Source organism: Molossus molossus, unplaced genomic scaffold (genome assembly GCF_014108415.1).
Source record: "Molossus molossus isolate mMolMol1 unplaced genomic scaffold, mMolMol1.p scaffold_m16_p_3, whole genome shotgun sequence".
Taxonomy (NCBI): Eukaryota; Metazoa; Chordata; class Mammalia; order Chiroptera; family Molossidae; genus Molossus; species Molossus molossus.
In genome coordinates this window covers 116,996,275-117,011,926 of record NW_023425366.1, presented here as the reverse complement: position 1 = coordinate 117,011,926, position 15,652 = coordinate 116,996,275, and the positions used below count along the sequence as shown (strand labels likewise).

Sequence of the window (15,652 nt, the reverse complement as noted above, 5' to 3'; positions counted from 1 at the left end):
TTTAATTGTGATTTATTTCTGATTTGCTTTATTTCCTATTTGGACTCAGAATGCTAGTACCTTTAAACTTCTCTTTATAGAACGTGTGTGGGGGGGTGTCTTTTGATGGTGAGAATGCTGATTGCTCCTGGAGTTCAGTATGACTGTCAAACCTCATCGTGAAACCCTAGGTTGCCACCGGATGGTAGTTGTAGCTAAGAACAGAAGTGGTCCACATTGCTGTGAACACAGCACTCAATGAGCAGCTGCCTTCATGGTGCTTAGGCATGCTGCAGGTTGCTACAAGTTGCTACAAGTTGCAACAAGTAACAACACACTAATCACCTCTGTCAAGTGTTTTTGATTTGTTTGAGCCTCAGAGTACTCAATATACAGAGGTTTTTGCTATTTAAGAAATGACCTCCTTGAGATTTGGTTACTGCTGCCTTAAGGGAATCAGAGATCCTGAAAGATTTATGTTATTTTTGCTTATTCTTTTCCAGATGCTTCTCAGCTTCATGGGAAAGGGCCCGGTGTTCCACGGAAATTGTGAAATTTTCAGAGGAAAGGCCGGAAGTTGAACTAGTAGGTCTCTGAAATTGGATAATCAATATGCTCTTTCTGCTGATGGGTTTTCTTCTGGAGAAGGCGTGAGTGCTAAGTGGAACGTCTCTTGGCACTTGTGATGTGCCTTCAGTTAGGGGAGCAGCCTCGTGCTTCTCCAGAGGTACTGACTGGCCTGATGATCCGGGCCTCGTGGCTTTGTCGCGGACAATCGTTGGAGGGGCAGCTCTAGGCTGGGGAGCGTCCTGGGTCATGTACGGAGATCTGGTGGCAGGACTGAGCAGTTGGCACATCTGTGTTGTAAATCTGCCCAACCCCCTGGTATTTGGTCAGAGTACCTCATGGTGCCCTACGGTCAGGGGCTCCTTTTGGCCACACTAGGATCCCTGGATGGTCCTGGTGTCCATCCATCCTCAGGCTGTGTGCTCAATGGACAGAAACCCAGGCTAATGCCACAGCTGGGAGACTTGTCTCTTTGAAAAATACTCAGAACAGCTAGTGTGTGCTCATCATGAGGGCCAGTTTATCCTCTAAACATGACAATGAAGCTCTTTTAGAGAAAAGACCTTTGTAGATTCAACAATTGTCATAGGGTTTTTAAAGACACTTATTTTTGGCTCCGTTTTCATCATTACCATTAAATGCATTGGATAGAGTGGGACTGTTCTTCACACGTCATATTTTCACACGTCATATGGAAGACATAATTCCAGTGCCTTTATGGTGGGGCAGAATTAGACAAACGTCCCTTTGGCCCTCTGAGTGGATCTCAGATGAAAACCTTTTTAAAAGATGTCTGTACTTAAGACAGCCAGTTTTATTTGAGGTTTTTTATCATTGCACATCATAATGTGTGCCATCCTGACTTAAAGGTTATCTGGATCCCCAAATCCCAGGTCCCAGTTCAGCCAGGGCTCGTTTTGTTTTCCCAGAGTTCATACAGGTGGACTGCAGAGCCCCAAAGGCCCTTCTTTATCTCTTTGAGGGCAAGGATATGAGGGGTTCCAAGTTACAGATAGACATTCCAGTTTATTTTATTTAGAAGTCATTCTCAGGCAGAGCTGCAGGTATGGGCCTTTGTGAAGCGTCTGCCTATAGAGATAGGCCTTGATGTCCTAGGGCTCTCCAGGCAGTGGGGCTATGCCTGACTTAAGGGTGATGCACCACTGGATTTGGAGAGTGTGTTAGAGACAGACTAAGACAATTGACCCTGGAGCTCTCAAGTCATTATTCTGTTCCAATTAAACCATTGGCTGCTTTACAAGGAGTTTCAGGGCACTTGCCTGTCCTGTGAATTCTGTGGCACAAGGCGTGTCTGAACTAACTGCTCCAGCTAAGTGATTTCAAATATTTTGAGAGTAAATAGCCTCTTCAGAATGTATAGCTGTGTGGCGACACAGGCAGCTCTTTTGGTTCCTGACGCCCAGGGTCCAGTGCTCAATAACTCACACTTCATGCTGAGGTTTGCCTTGTGTCCAGGGAGCAAGCTCTGCTCTGACTTTTTTCGTAAGAACCAACACATTTCACATGGGGCTACATGGATTCCTTATCCCTTTATTATATATATTTTTTGCAACTTGGATTTCCAGTTTGTTTACAGAGTAGTCTTAGGAAGTAGCAAAAGAGCCAAAGAAGAGATTTGTATTGCTGAGCTCAGAGCTGTGCAGAGACCGCCCATGAGCTTCTTTTCTGCCCAAGACACCTGGTTCCCCCTGCAGTGCTCCCTCTTCCCCACATACCATTGAGTGTGCAGCTGGAGCAGAATACCCTCATTTGTAGGAATCTAGTGATGCCTCTTGCCTCAGGGAAACGTTTCTTTGATGGGGAGATTTCTTTTTCTTGTTTATGCTTTATTTGTGGTAATGAAAGAGTGAATGACTTAAACAGCCATGGCAAGGCAGATCTACAGGCAGAGTGGGCTCCGGGCCTGGGGGCTGCGGTGCTGCAGGGCTTTCCTTGGTGCGGCCGTTTCTTAGGTGTGAAAGGGACTGTGGCTTTGGTGCAGCCACTAGGTGGTGTTAGGGGGTGGTGTGGAAATTGTTAATCTTGTATAAAGCAACTTAATAAATTGTTTCAAGGTTTCCAGTACGTAGTTTCTCATTCTTTTCTTTTTGCCATATTTGCTAATAATTCTCTCCCCCAAAGGAACTGGTAAATGCATATTCATATGGGATATCCACTTTGGCTGAAAGCCAAGAGGGAATAGGGGCAATAAACCACACCCACACAAGAGGAAGAAAACACATTTAGCATGAAATTAGAGTCAAGCCACCAGGTGTTTATTTTTGCGCTATAAGTGGAGTTCCCTGTTTCTTCCCATTTTCTTATGTTATACAGGAAATACAGAGAGCCTGAAATTCATTTGGTGAAAAATCAACTGTGTAGTACACCTAAGTACCAATTAGAGAATAAGCAAGACTTGTAAGGCACTGAAGCTAAGGCTAACAGCAACACAGTCCACTATGAAAACACTCGTTTCAGAACCAGAAAATTCTCTATGTGTTTTCCTGGGACAGTCTGGCTGACAGAGGGCCCTGTGCTGGTTTCTTTGTGCTTTTTCTGGCACAGATCCCAGTTCTGTCTCACCATTAGAAGTCTGACGGAAAGTCGGCTCTCGGCCAGACTCTTGGAGGAGTGAGAGTGCAGGTCGGCACCCCCAAGGGGCCCAGTTCTTTGATGAATGTAAGGGTGTGTAGAAGGGAGGCCTTTATGCCCTGGAGTTTCCCCATCTGGTGTGTGAAGGCCAGTGCTGCATGGAGTAGCCTGTCTGCCTCAGTTGTCTTGTACTTTAATAGTGTTCGGATTGCTTCCAGGTTTCACACAAGGTATCTAGATGGGAGTGTGTAGGCAAAGGGAGAGGAAAGAAGGACTTCGTGATTTTGAATCATTGGAGGACGAAGCAGGTCTCTCACATGGTTTAAATGATGGGAAGCCAGTGACCATTCTGCTTTTACATGAGCTGTACTCTGAGTGGCTTGGCCAAGAGGGTGTGGGTGACATGCTCAGCTCCACGTGGATTAGGAGCCTGCACAGGGCCAGAGAGAAGACACCAGAAGGTTATGGGGTAGGAGAGAGCCAGTGTCAGCTTCCAAGAGACTGAGGACAGGGTGCGCCTACTTCTGCCCAGACACAAGCACAGCCAGCTCCTGGATGGACATATCCTTGTTAACATAGCGGTCGTACTGAGCAGGGGTTAGCCTTCCGTTCTGTAGAGCCTCATCAATGGAGAATTTTTTGCCAGACTTCCTGTCGTGGATCACAGAGGACTCCCCGTTGGGACCCTTGACCGATATTTCCTCCCAATCGCACTCCTGACTTCTGAGTTTCACAAACATGTTCCAGTCGATGAGGCCAGCCCGATGGGCTTCCTCTGGGGATAGCTCCCTGCCTGTGTCAGGGTCGATGACCACGATGGAACGACGTAGATGGTTCTCTCTCTGCTCCCTCTTGACAGCCACAGAGCCTAGGCGCTTCTGTAGTTCATCAATCTCAAGGTCTTTGTCTTTGGAGAGCCTCTTGAGGTCATCCAGTTCTCTCTCCAAGGACCACAGTCTGGAGTCAAGGTTCATTCCAGAGTCCACTGTGGTCATGTTTCTCAGGTCTCGTGTTTCTGTCGCCGCCATTTCAATTTCTGATTGGAGCCTTCGGGTCTCCAGCTCCAGGTTTTGCCGCTCCAGCTGTAATTTGTGGTTTTCTTCCCTGAGAAAGTCAAGCTCCTTGGATGACTTAGAGTTGTGGAACTCCAGCTCTGACAGCTTGGCTTCCAGCCGGCTCACCTCCATGTCCAGTTCCCTCTTGCTCCGGCTCTCCTCCTCCAGGCTGCTCTTGAGCTTCTGAATTTCTTGTTCGGTGTCACCTTTCTCCACCTGGATGCTTTCAGAGAAGACTACCTTTTCCTTGACCTCCATCTTCTCCAGGTTGATGAGTTTCTTCTTCAGGGTCTCAAGCTCGCTCTCTAAGACCTGCCGCCGGTGCCTTTCTTCTTCCAACTGGAGTTTGAGCAGGGAGTGCTCCCGGGCCTGCTGGGGATCCTGCTGCAGCACCACTTTCTGCTTGACGGTCACCTTCTCTTGGGCTTCCCCCTCCTCCTTCTCCAGGTCAGCCAGCCGTTGCTTCAGGCGCTGCACCTCCAGCTCGGCCTCCCTGCGCGCCTGCCGCTCACGCTCCAGCTCCTCCAGCTGGCGCTCCAGCTCAGCCCGCCTCCGCTGTAGCCGCCGCAGCTCCCCGCGGAGGTGGTCGATCTGCCGGAGCTCCACATCAATGCTCTGGTTGAAGGCATCCACCTCAGCCCGCAAGCCAGGCTCCTCCTCATATCTGACTACCTCCTGTTGGACCACCTTTTCCTTCACCTGGGAAAGTTCCTCCTCCTTCTGTTTGATTTTCTTCTCCTGGGAAGCCCTCTCCCTTTCCAGATCCACTTGCTTCTTCTGTTCCTCAGAGAGTTTGGCCCTCAAAGACTCCACTTCCTCTTTGGTTTGGGGGTCTTCCTGGAACTGAAATATCTCCTGGACTACCTCCTTGGTCTGTACTTGGGGTTTGGTGTCTTTCAGGGACTGAATCTCTTGCTTCAGCTGGTAGATCTCTAAATCACACCTTTCGATGAGTCTGGTCTTGTCCACAATCTCCTCCCGGAGCCTCTGGAGCTCTTTCTCCATCTCAGGGTCAGTCTTGTACTTAATGACTTCCTTTGTCACTTCTCTGACTTCCACCTGGGGGCCCCGCCTCCTCAGCGCCTCCAGCTCACCCTGGTAGCTCTTCAGCTGTTCCTCAGCACCCCGGTACTTGCGCTCCTGCTCCACGAGCTCCAGACGGAGGTTGGCCACTTCACTCTCTGCCTTGGGGTCTGGCCGGACGATCTCCCGCACTTTCTCCTGTACCACCACCTTGGCATTTTCCTCTTCCAAGGCCCAAATCTTTCGGAGCAGCTCACTCTTCTCCCTCTGGTGGGCACGAGCCTTGGCAGTCTCATCCTCATACTGGCGTTTCAGATCGCTGGCCTCCCTTTCAGCTGCCATGTCCTTTTCCACTTTGAGCACCTCCTTGACGGTGACCTTCCCTTCAGCCATGGCCCTCTCCTTCTCCAGTCTTTTTAGCTTGTCCTGCAGGAAACTTAGCTCCTCCTCCTGCTTCTCCCTGCGCTTTCCCTCCCGCTGCTGGTCCTCCTGCAGCTGCCTGTACTCTGCCTCCAGCTGGGGGTCATTCTGCAGTTTCACCACCTCCTTCTCAGTGACCTTCTCCCGCGCCCGGTTCTTTTCCTCAGCCAGGGCTGCGATGCGTTGCTGCAGGAGGACCGCTTCTGCTTCCCGGGTGCCCTTCTGCCTTCTCAGCTCTTCCAGCTCCTCCCTCAGCCTTAAGACCTCATCGGCCTGGGCTCTGTCTGGCTCGATGCGCAGAACCTCCTTGACTATGTACTCCTGACCCCCGTTCCTGGTCTCTTGCTCCAGGGCACGTAGCCGCAGCTGCAGCGCCTCCAACTCCTCCTGAAGCAGCTGGTTCTTGTGTTGCTCCTCTGTCAGGGTCCGCTGCATCTGCTGGAAGCTCTCCTCAAGCACTGGGTCCGGAACCTTCTTCAGCACTTCCTTTCTCACCACTGCTTCCTGGGGGTTCTGATTCTGCAGAATCTGGATTTCCTCCTGGGCACTCTTGACCTCCTTCTCCAGCTGCTGCCTCCGCTCAGTCTCCTCGTCCAGCTCCTTCCGAATCTTCCACGACTCCTCTGCTCTGGAGCCTGGCTGGCTCCCCTGCTGGGTCTCATGGGTCACTCCGACCTCTGGCTGCTGGGAAGGAGAAGACAGTGCATGGTTAAATCCGGACTCTGCCCATGGCTTGGGGCCACCTTTGAATAGGTCAGACTGGTTGTTCTGTGATCCCCTAGGGACTCCCAAGTGCTGGGTTCACAGGAGTTCTAGGGTTACTTTAAAAATGGTAAAACAACTAATTTAGGTTTTTAAAAACTGCATCTGGTAAAATATTTTAAAACCATAGAAGATTGTGAAATGAAATCAGTCTTCCACCCCTGGTCCTGTCCTATTGCTAAAAGGGTGGTTATCTGTCATCTTAATGACAAGTCGTACACTTTTAGTGTGTGCCACATGTTTGTTTCTCTACACAAATGCTAAGTCCCCAGTTCTGAACTCTGCTTGTTGCATTTAATATACATACAGAGAGAACTCTACAGAGAGCCCTACTTCATTGTTTAACAGCTACATGTGGACAGACCATAATTTAATTACCCACTGATGAGTGTTGAGTTGCTCCCTCACCACTGCTTCCTGGGGGTTATTACAGTGCTTTCGTAAACATTATTGACTTCTAAAAATGTTACCTCTTACTAGGTACTCAGCAAAGTGTTGTTGGATGGAATATATAAGTTATACTCATGTGAATAGGAGGCATTGGCTTGGGCCAGTATTTACACTGGTGCTACCCAGCCGTCTTTGCAAGGGATACTCCCCCTAGTTTACAAGCTATTTCTTTGAGGCTGAATAAGTCTTGTTTCTCACCTGTTGGAACAGTTTTGAGTAGACTGTGTTACACTAAGATTCATTACCTGTCTCAGCAGATTCAGAGCAAACTCCAGGTTCTGCAGCCTCTGTCTGTTGATGGCATTAACTTCAGTGAATTTGGCAGCAAGAGCCGCTTCCTATAGAAGAGCATTCAGCAAATAGGAGTCAACAGGTTAAGCAGGAAGAAGCTAGGATGGGCTTTGAAAAGTCTGGCATTTGGGGATAGAGGGTAGCTTCTTGCCCCTTCCTACAGGGAGTTCTACAGTCTCTCTGGTGGAGAGAAAACTGGATTTAGAGTCAGAAGTCTAAATTCTCAGTGGCCTTGTGCAGATCTCCATTTGACTGAGTGTTAATGTTCTCGTGTGTAGAGGAAATAATAACTTCAGCCTTTTGTGTATGTATTGGGTGGGGGGAGCAGAGTGAGAACCTCCCTAATCCATGGCTCTGACCCAGATTACTCCAGCAGGCTGTCTTTCTAGGTATATCAATGTCGCTGCCCCATAACGTTATTTTTTCTTACACAAACCTGTTTGCACCCAAGAAAGCTTTCAGCCCAGTTTCCCTATTGTACCTGCATCTCTGAGGCCTGCATGCCACGTTCCTTGGAAGGTTGGACAAGAACACCTAGCCACAGAGCTCACCTCTTCCCTCACTTTGGCAGCAGGGGACTGGAGCCTGGCTCTCTTGCTCACATGGCTGCTCCTTCCATTCTCCAAGTCAAGAAGGGACCTTAGTTTCTCTGCTTCTAACTCATAGTCCTGGGGGAGAGACATGGCAGAGGGCAGACAAGGTCAGTTGAGACTGCAGTGTTCTTCCAGCCCTTCTAGCTGACTGCAGAGGTCTTCTGCTCAGCTGTCCCGTGTACTGACTGCCAGGAGTTTGAGAACCCCCAGTATATCAATATACATAGCTATGTCACTGAACAACATGTGAGACAAGAAAAAGTATGCCCACAGTTCCCCTTCCACCCCAGAGGGCTCTCTTCAGGCCTTCCCTTCATGCCTAGAGAGTGATGTTGTGCTTTCTCCATTTAACTCCTCTGATTTATCAGTTTGGTGACTTTATAATCCATCAAGTGGGTAGATGATAATTTACCTAGCCATTCCTCTGCTATTGGACATTTAGGTTATTTCTAGTTTGTTTATTTTGCTATTATGAATAGTATTGTTATAGTGATTTTATTTATCCTATATTGTTCTTCTGTATTTTTTCCATTGGGATAAATTCCCTCCAGTTAACTGTTTCAAACAGTACAAAACCCTGTTCCGGTATTTGATGCCTAGTACCATATTATTTTACCAAAGAACTGTACCCATTTGCATGGCTGCCGGCAGGGCCTGAGGATGACCTGCTAGGCCCAGTGCTTCACTTCCCAGAGGCCATGATGGTGTTTTACACTCTGGGTGGGATTTTGCTTCTCACCTTGACAGCTTGCTGGTACTGCTGGGAATGAGTGCAGACTTTCTGTACTTCCTGTTCTCTTCTTGCTATTTCATCCTGCAAGTTCTGTAAAACAACAAAGACTTTAAAGATAAAAATTTGACCCTTGGTAAATTAGCTGGATTCCTTAAATCTGAAGTTCTTCTTCTATAGTACAAAGTACAATGAATGGCTTTCATGTATGCATGTGTTTGTCACAAAGGCAATTCTAAGACCCTGTGAAGAAAGATAAAGATGATTATCTTTGCCAGGAAAAGAATGTTTATTGTGTGCTTCAAAGTGTCAGGCACTATTCTACTTTAGATTATCTCATTTAATCTTCCAACAATACTGTGAGGTACCATCATTATCCAGTTTTTATTAGTGAAAAAGGCCAGGCACAGTGAGGTTCAGTGGACTTTCCGGAGGGGGACACAGCTAATAGTGAACTGGGATTTTATTTTAGCCTCTTGGGTTCCTGTGTTCCTCGTCCCTCACCCTGTGTCATTCTTCCTTCTAAGGACCCAGGACTCTGAACTTTGGAAATGAGATTATTTTCCCCATGCAGACACCTCTTCTATTTCTATAGCCATTCACTCATTCAGCCAGCCTGCACTGAGTGTCCACTCTGGGCCAGGACCCATGCTGGGCACTATGGAGGGAGAAGTGAGCAAAACTATCCTTATTCTCAGAGAGTTAGGTGCTGGGAGCCAAGCAGGGTTGAGGTCCCATGAGATCACAGCTCTGCCAGGGCAAGTGGCAGCTATTCCCTGGTTCCCTTCCACAAAAGGGACTGATTGACCTCTTATCCCACCTTGTGACGGTATGCCTGTGAATGCAGAAGCAGTTGTCTTACTTTCTGATTCTTTAGCTTGGTCTCCATCTGGCTGAGGCTGTCTGTCTCCTGCGGCTCATAGCTTGGGATGTTGGACAAGAACTGGAGCACATGGTCGTAGCCACTGCGATAGTCATCATAGGCAGCCTTGGCACTCCGCAGGCTCTGGGCTCTATGGGAGCAAAGCTGGTCAGGCCTCTGGCACAGTGAGCAGGTGTTTCAATAAAAGCTTCCCCTGTCTCCCCCCCTTTTTTTTAAATATGTTTTTATTGATTTTTAGAGAGAGGAAGGGAGAAGAAGAGATAGAAACATCAATCGGCTGTCCCCTGCACGCCCCCTGCCAGGGATCAAGCCAGCAGCCTGGGCATGTGCCCTGACTGGGAATCAAACCAGCGACCTCTTGGTGCGTGAGTCAGTGCTCAACCAATAAGCCACATTAGTCAGGCCCCTGTCCCTTTTTTTTTATTGTTAATCCTCACCTGGGGATATTTTCCATGGATTTTTAGATAGAGTGAAAGTGAGGGGGAGAGAGAGATACATCAGTTGGTTGCCTCCCACATGACCTCGACCAGGGTGAGGGATAAAACCTGCAACCTAGGTATGTGTCTTTGACTAGGAATCGAACCCACGACCCTTTGGTCCAAGGGCCGACGCTCTAACTGCTGAGCCAGACTGGCCAGGGCCCCAGGAGTCATCTGTGTTCTGTGTGTGTGTGTGTGTGTGTGTGAGTTCATTTTTCTTAAGGGGGGGGGAGGGTGGGCAGCAAATGCAATTTAACTGGAGATAAGTATATTATGGAATGTTAAGTTAGAGTACTCCCTGACCTCTGAAGAACAGGTAGGTAGGTCCACGTGTACTGACGTGCAGAGATACTTACTATGTATTTTAGGACCTAAATCACCCACAGGTGTAAGGAGAAATCACAAGGGAGGTTAAGAAATCTTTTGAACTCACCAAAAATAAAAACATATGGAAATGTGTGACAGCAAAAACAGTGCTGAGGCCCTGGCCAGTTTGGCTCAGCGGTTAGAGCGTCGGCCTGCGGTCCGGAGAGACCCGGGTTCGGTTCCCGCTAAGGGCGCGGACTTCGGTTGCAGTTTGTCCTCGGCCCTGGTTGGTCGTGCGGGTGGCAGCCACTCGATGTGTCCCTTCACGTCGATGTTTCTCTCTCTCTCTCCCTCCCACTCTATCTGTACAAAAAATGGAAAAATATCCTCGGGTGAGGATAAAAAAAAAAAAAAAAAAACAGTGCTGAGAAGGAAATATGTGGGATTAAATGTTTATATTAGAAAAGAATGCTCTCTCCCTGGCTGGTGTGGCTCGGTTGGAGTGTTGTTCTGTGCAACAAAACGTCGCAGGTTCGTTTTCTGATTGGAGCATGTATGGGAGGCAACTGATGGATATTTCTCTCTCCCCCTCTTCCTTCCTCTCTCTCCAAAATCAATAAAAATATATTCTCAGCCCTGGCTAGCTTCGCTCAGTGGTTAGAGGGTCTGCCCATAGACCGAAGGGTTGCGGGTTCAATTCCCAGTCAAGGGCATGTACCTGGGTTATAGGTTCGATCTCTGGCCCTGGGTAGGGTCGTGTGGGAGGCAATCAATTGATGTTTCTTTCTCCCTCCCTCTAAAAAAAATCAATAAAAAAATATCCTCAGTTGAGGATTAACAACAAGGAAAATAAACAACATATCCTCAATTGATGATTTAAAAAAAAACAAACCCATCTTAAGAAATAAAAAGAGCAAATTAAATCTAAGTTAAGCAGCAATAAGGAAATAATAAAAAGCAGATACCAATGCAACAGGAAAGAAGAAAACAGGAGAAATATCATTGAAACCATAGCTAGTTCTTTGAAATGGTTAATAAATTAGTAAACCTCAGAATGATCAGGAATAAAGAAGAGAATATACAAATACAATGAAGGAAGATTTAACATCAGGAATTATAGAGGATATCCCCTCAGAACCGGCAGGCAGTAAAAGGATAAAAGAATATTATGAAAAATGTTATGCCAATAAATTCTACAAGTTGGTGAGATGGACAAATTCCTTGAAAGACACAATCTACTGAAGTTGACTCAAGAATGAGATGCATCAAAGAGTAGCCTATTTAAAGAGTCTGAATATTGCCCTGGCCAGTTTTGTTCAGTGGTTAGAGCCTCAGCCTGTGGACCGGAGAGTCCCAGGTTCGGTTCCCGCTAAGGGCATGTGCCTTGGTTGCGGTTTGTCCCAGGCCCTGGTTGGGTTGTGTGGGTGGCGGCCACTCAATGTCTCTCTCTCTCTCTTCCTCCCTCTCTCCCTCCTGCTCTATCTGAAGATAAATGCAAAAATGTCCTCGGGTGAGGATAAAAACCAAAAAAACACACAAAAAATAAATAAATTGCAAGCCAAGACAGCCTCACTGGTGAATTCTACCAAGTATTTAAGGAAATAATATCAGTTTTATACAAACTCTTCCAGAAAACAGAAGAGAAGGGAATACTTACTCATGAGGCTGGCAAATATATGACAGGAAAAATATAAGATACCATGTACATGATAGGTTGTCATTCATGTGCTATCTGTCTACCCCAGCTTGTACAGAACACCTTTTTGGAGGGATTCATAAGAAACTGGTAGCAGTGCTTGCTTTGGGGGAAAGAAGCTGTTCATTATAATCACTCTGAGCTTTTTTTTTTTTAATCCTCACCTGAGGACATTTTTCCACTTTTGTTCAGATAGAATGGGAGGGAGAAAGAGAGGAAGAGAGAGAGAAACATCAAAGTGAAAGGGACACACCAAGTGGCTGCCTCCCTCACAATCCGACCAGGGCTAGGGATGAATTGCAACCGAGGTACGTGCCCTTGACCGGAATCGAACCCACAACTCTTTGGTCCACGGGCCGACGCTCTAACCACCGAGACAAACTGGCCAGGGCTCACTTTGAGTTTTTTACCTTGTGTATGTATTGCTTTTTTCAAAAAACAAATTATTTAGAAAACAGCCTTCTGTGGTATCAGCAGAAACCCACCCTGTGGCCTTGAGGCAGACTAGCTCAGCCAAGGCCAACCTGGGCCCCTCACCTGAGCTCAGCCTGCTGGCGGAGATTGTAGAAGCGCTGGCCCAGCTTGTGCACCTCGGCCTCCTGGCGCTCCAGGTCTGGGCAGTGCTCCTGGAAGCGGCTGGCCAGGGAGCTGGAACACTGCTTGGCCGCCTGCAGGTTCTGCTCCACCTCAGTGAGAAGGGACTTCTGGGCCTGCAGCTCGGAGGCCATGGCCTGCAGGGCAGAGGGGCAGACCGTGGGTGCTCTGGTAGAGTTTGCAGGGGCCAATGCAGCACTGCCCCAAGTGTTTGGGGCCACCTGGAGGGGTGGGGTGGGTGTGTGTTTTGGGGGGGTGTTGGAGGATGATAAGCCTGGGCATGGGAAGGGACTGGGACCTTGCCTCTGTGTTTTTCCTCAAATCTGGTGACCATTTCTACAATGATTCATTCTGTTAACATTGAACAAAACCTGGAAAAGCTAACTACTAAAAACCTTGTGGCTGGCAGCCTGTGTGCCCTGTGCTGCTGCACCCAGGACTGGAATGGTCACCTGCTCTCTAGCCTCCAGGCCTTGGATGAAGGCTTTGCTCTTTGAGCCCATTTCCTTGGCTCTGAGGTGAGGGTCTCAACACACAGCCAGGATTTTGTGAATTGATGTGTGAAGGGCCTCCCTCGCTCTCACAAACTTGAATACCCATAGTGGTCAGGCAGGTGCTGGGAATTGGGGGAAGCTGCTCCAGAGATATTGGAAATCTTGGGGGGGGGGGGGTGTATGCACATCTTTGATTTTAAAACACTAGTACCCAATTTCCACAAGCCACCCAAACCCCTTGAGCAGCTGGGGTTTGTGCCGTGCACCTCTAGTTACAACTTCCAGTGTGGCGCACTGCAGGCATCCGAACCTGGAGAGACTTGCTGCCCTGACCACTTGGGCCTTGATCATCTCATCTGTCCAGGCCCATGGGGTCCCTAGACTCACCGCCAGCTCCTGCCTCTTGTTGTCCAGGGCACGGCCACTCTCGGGTACCATGTCATCCTGGGTCAGCTGGTTCTCATATGTGGCTAGTACCTCCCAGCCCTGCTGCAGGCTCTTCTCCAGGCGGTTGGCAACATCAACCCTGAGGACACAGGTCAGGAGTGAAGGAGTGCCTGCCTGGCCCCTTGACCCCACCTGACCTCCCTGCTGCCAACTTGACACCCACTTCTCCTGGGCAGAGTCCAGCAGTTGCACCAGGCGCTCGTATCGGCGGTTGGTGTCCTCCACCCGGGTCCTTAGTAAGGGTATGCAGCCACTGCTCGGAAGGGCCTGCATGAAGGCCTCACACTCGGCTGTGCTGTGTGCCTTCTCAGGCTCTATCCGCAGAAGCTCATTGGTGATGTTCTATGGAGACCAGAGGCCCTCCTGTTATCCACAGTTGGGCAGCTTCCTCCCCCTACTGGTCTGCAAGCTTGGGAACAGGGGAATCTGCCCGGGGGTAGGGGGGGTGCAGCTCTGATTGAAATACAGAGGCCTGGGCTCTCCCTGGGAGCCTGTTGGGGGTCTGGAGTCTGCATTTGTACTGAGCATCCCAGGGATTCTGAAGCAGGGGACTATGCTTCACAAGGGGATAAACAGGCCATTTCCCAGCACTCACTGGTCCATGTACCACACATGATTTCATTCATCTTTGGAGTCAACCTTGTGAGGGTACTTTTTCTCTGCCTGTTCACAGCTGGGGACGCTACAACTCCAAGCAGCTTAGCAAGGGACATGGTGGGGCCTGGCCTCTGCTCCCACCCCATACCAGGCATCCTCTGGGCCTTGACTTGGCCCTACCAGCTGTGATATGAGGCCATTTCTCCTCTGTAAACCAAGAATGGTTACCCCTGCTGCAGAGGGTGTCTGAGAACTAGGGAGACTGTGAAAAGGGGGAACAGTGGATGCTGTTTGCATCCAGCCTCTTGCACTGCGGCCTCCTGCTTGGCTCAGCACTGAGCTGCTTGGTGACAAACTGCAGAGGTGGGATGAGCCTCAGCAGGCCTCTCTCCTAAGGACATGTTTGAAGCAGGGCATCAGGGCTCAGGCACCTCCTTGATCCTCAGCCTAGCACAACACTCTCCCCCCATGACTCAGATGGTCCCTGTTGAGCACCAAAGACCCCTGTGGGGATGAAAACTTGAGCAGGGGCCCCAAAGATCCTGGGGGCCCAGCCTGTGCCCCCAGCCTGGTGGTACCTTGAGGTCTTTGGCCCGCTGGGCACTGTCCTGCACAGCCCGGCCTTGTTCCAGCGGTGGCCGCAGGATCCCCGTGATGGCCTTCTCCTGCCGGTCTAAGTCGCTGGCCACCTTGTCCAAGCCAGCAAGCAACTGCCGTCCCTGCAGGTCCGATGCATCTGCCAGAGGGAAATCAGAGAGTCAGGTGGCAGTTTGGGGACATGAGTCCCAGGAAGGGGTCCTAGGATGTCAGTTGGGACCTCAGGGCTGGCCTAGCCTCTCCCACCCCTGCCATGCCCAACCCACACTGTCCCATCTGCAGCACAGACCATGGGTCCAGCGCCTCCTCTCCATCCCCCACAGACTAGGCAGTGGCCCCAGTACCCACCTCCAGGGTTCTCTGCCTTCAGCACCTCGTGCCGCTGCTGGAGTGCAGTCCTGGTCCCGGCTGCTTTCTGCCGCACGCTCCGATACTGGCTGTCCAGGCTGTGAGAGCAAAAACGGGCTGGTGACCCAGGGCAGCCCACTGCCCCTGCACCCACAGACACAAGACCCTGGACTTGAGCTGGGCCAACAATGCAAGGAGTCAGGCGGCTTATCAAAATGGTTTGAAAAGTTAAATCACAACACACACACGCAGCATTTCCTGAAACACTGGTCTGTCTTTGCTTGTGGGTACATATGGGCCCTTTTCTTCCTTCCCTCCCTCCCCTCTCTCTTTCTCCTTCACAGCAAGTCTTACTATCTAAAATCATCTTGTTTGTTTGCCCAGCTGATGTGGCTCAGTGGATTGAGCATCCTCCCATGGACTGAGAGGTCCCGGTTCGATTCCCAGTCAGGGCACATGCCCAGATTGTGGGCTTGATTCCCAGTGGGGGGTATGCAGGAGGCAGCTGATTGATGTATCTCTCACATCGCTATTTCTCTCCCTTTCTAAGAAATCAATAAAAATACATTTTAAATAAATCATCTTGTTTGTTCTTTTGTCTTCTACTAAGATGTTACCCCTGAGGTAGCAGTAGTCAGGTGCTCAAAAAATACTTGCTAAATGAATAAGTGAAGGCATTCCTAGAATCACTCATTCAACCAAGTTCATGGGTGGGTCCGTCCTTCACAAAGCCCTGGAAACAGTAAATC

General features: G+C 49.3%; 2 protein-coding genes across 6 annotated transcripts in view; one reads left to right on the top strand and one right to left on the bottom strand.

Moving 5' to 3' along the window:
- Nucleotides 1–9,623, top strand: part of UBN1 (ubinuclein 1) — a 59,112-nt gene extending 49,489 nt beyond the window's left edge. For 3 of the 5 annotated variants that reach the window (XM_036280877.1, XM_036280874.1, XM_036280872.1), the window contains one exon: nucleotides 483–2,595. In XM_036280877.1, coding sequence (XP_036136770.1) covers nucleotides 483–532 — 50 coding nt within the window. In that variant the 3' untranslated portion in view covers nucleotides 533–2,595. Of the gene's footprint in view, nucleotides 1–482; nucleotides 2,596–9,583 lie in introns of those variants that run through there. The other 2 variants (XM_036280875.1, XM_036280873.1) reach the window with 1 other exon arrangement.
- PPL (periplakin) overlaps nucleotides 3,567–15,652 on the bottom strand; it is a 47,966-nt gene continuing 35,880 nt past the window's right edge. Inside the window, exons 13-22 of the mRNA XM_036280871.1 lie at nucleotides 14,904–15,001; nucleotides 14,537–14,694; nucleotides 13,525–13,703; nucleotides 13,302–13,440; nucleotides 12,364–12,557; nucleotides 9,325–9,475; nucleotides 8,472–8,555; nucleotides 7,691–7,807; nucleotides 7,094–7,186; nucleotides 3,567–6,320 (exon numbers count right to left, since the gene is read on the bottom strand). Coding sequence (XP_036136764.1) covers nucleotides 3,657–6,320; nucleotides 7,094–7,186; nucleotides 7,691–7,807; nucleotides 8,472–8,555; nucleotides 9,325–9,475; nucleotides 12,364–12,557; nucleotides 13,302–13,440; nucleotides 13,525–13,703; nucleotides 14,537–14,694; nucleotides 14,904–15,001 — 3,877 coding nt within the window. The 3' untranslated portion in view covers nucleotides 3,567–3,656. The remainder of the gene's footprint in view (nucleotides 6,321–7,093; nucleotides 7,187–7,690; nucleotides 7,808–8,471; nucleotides 8,556–9,324; nucleotides 9,476–12,363; nucleotides 12,558–13,301; nucleotides 13,441–13,524; nucleotides 13,704–14,536; nucleotides 14,695–14,903; nucleotides 15,002–15,652) is intronic.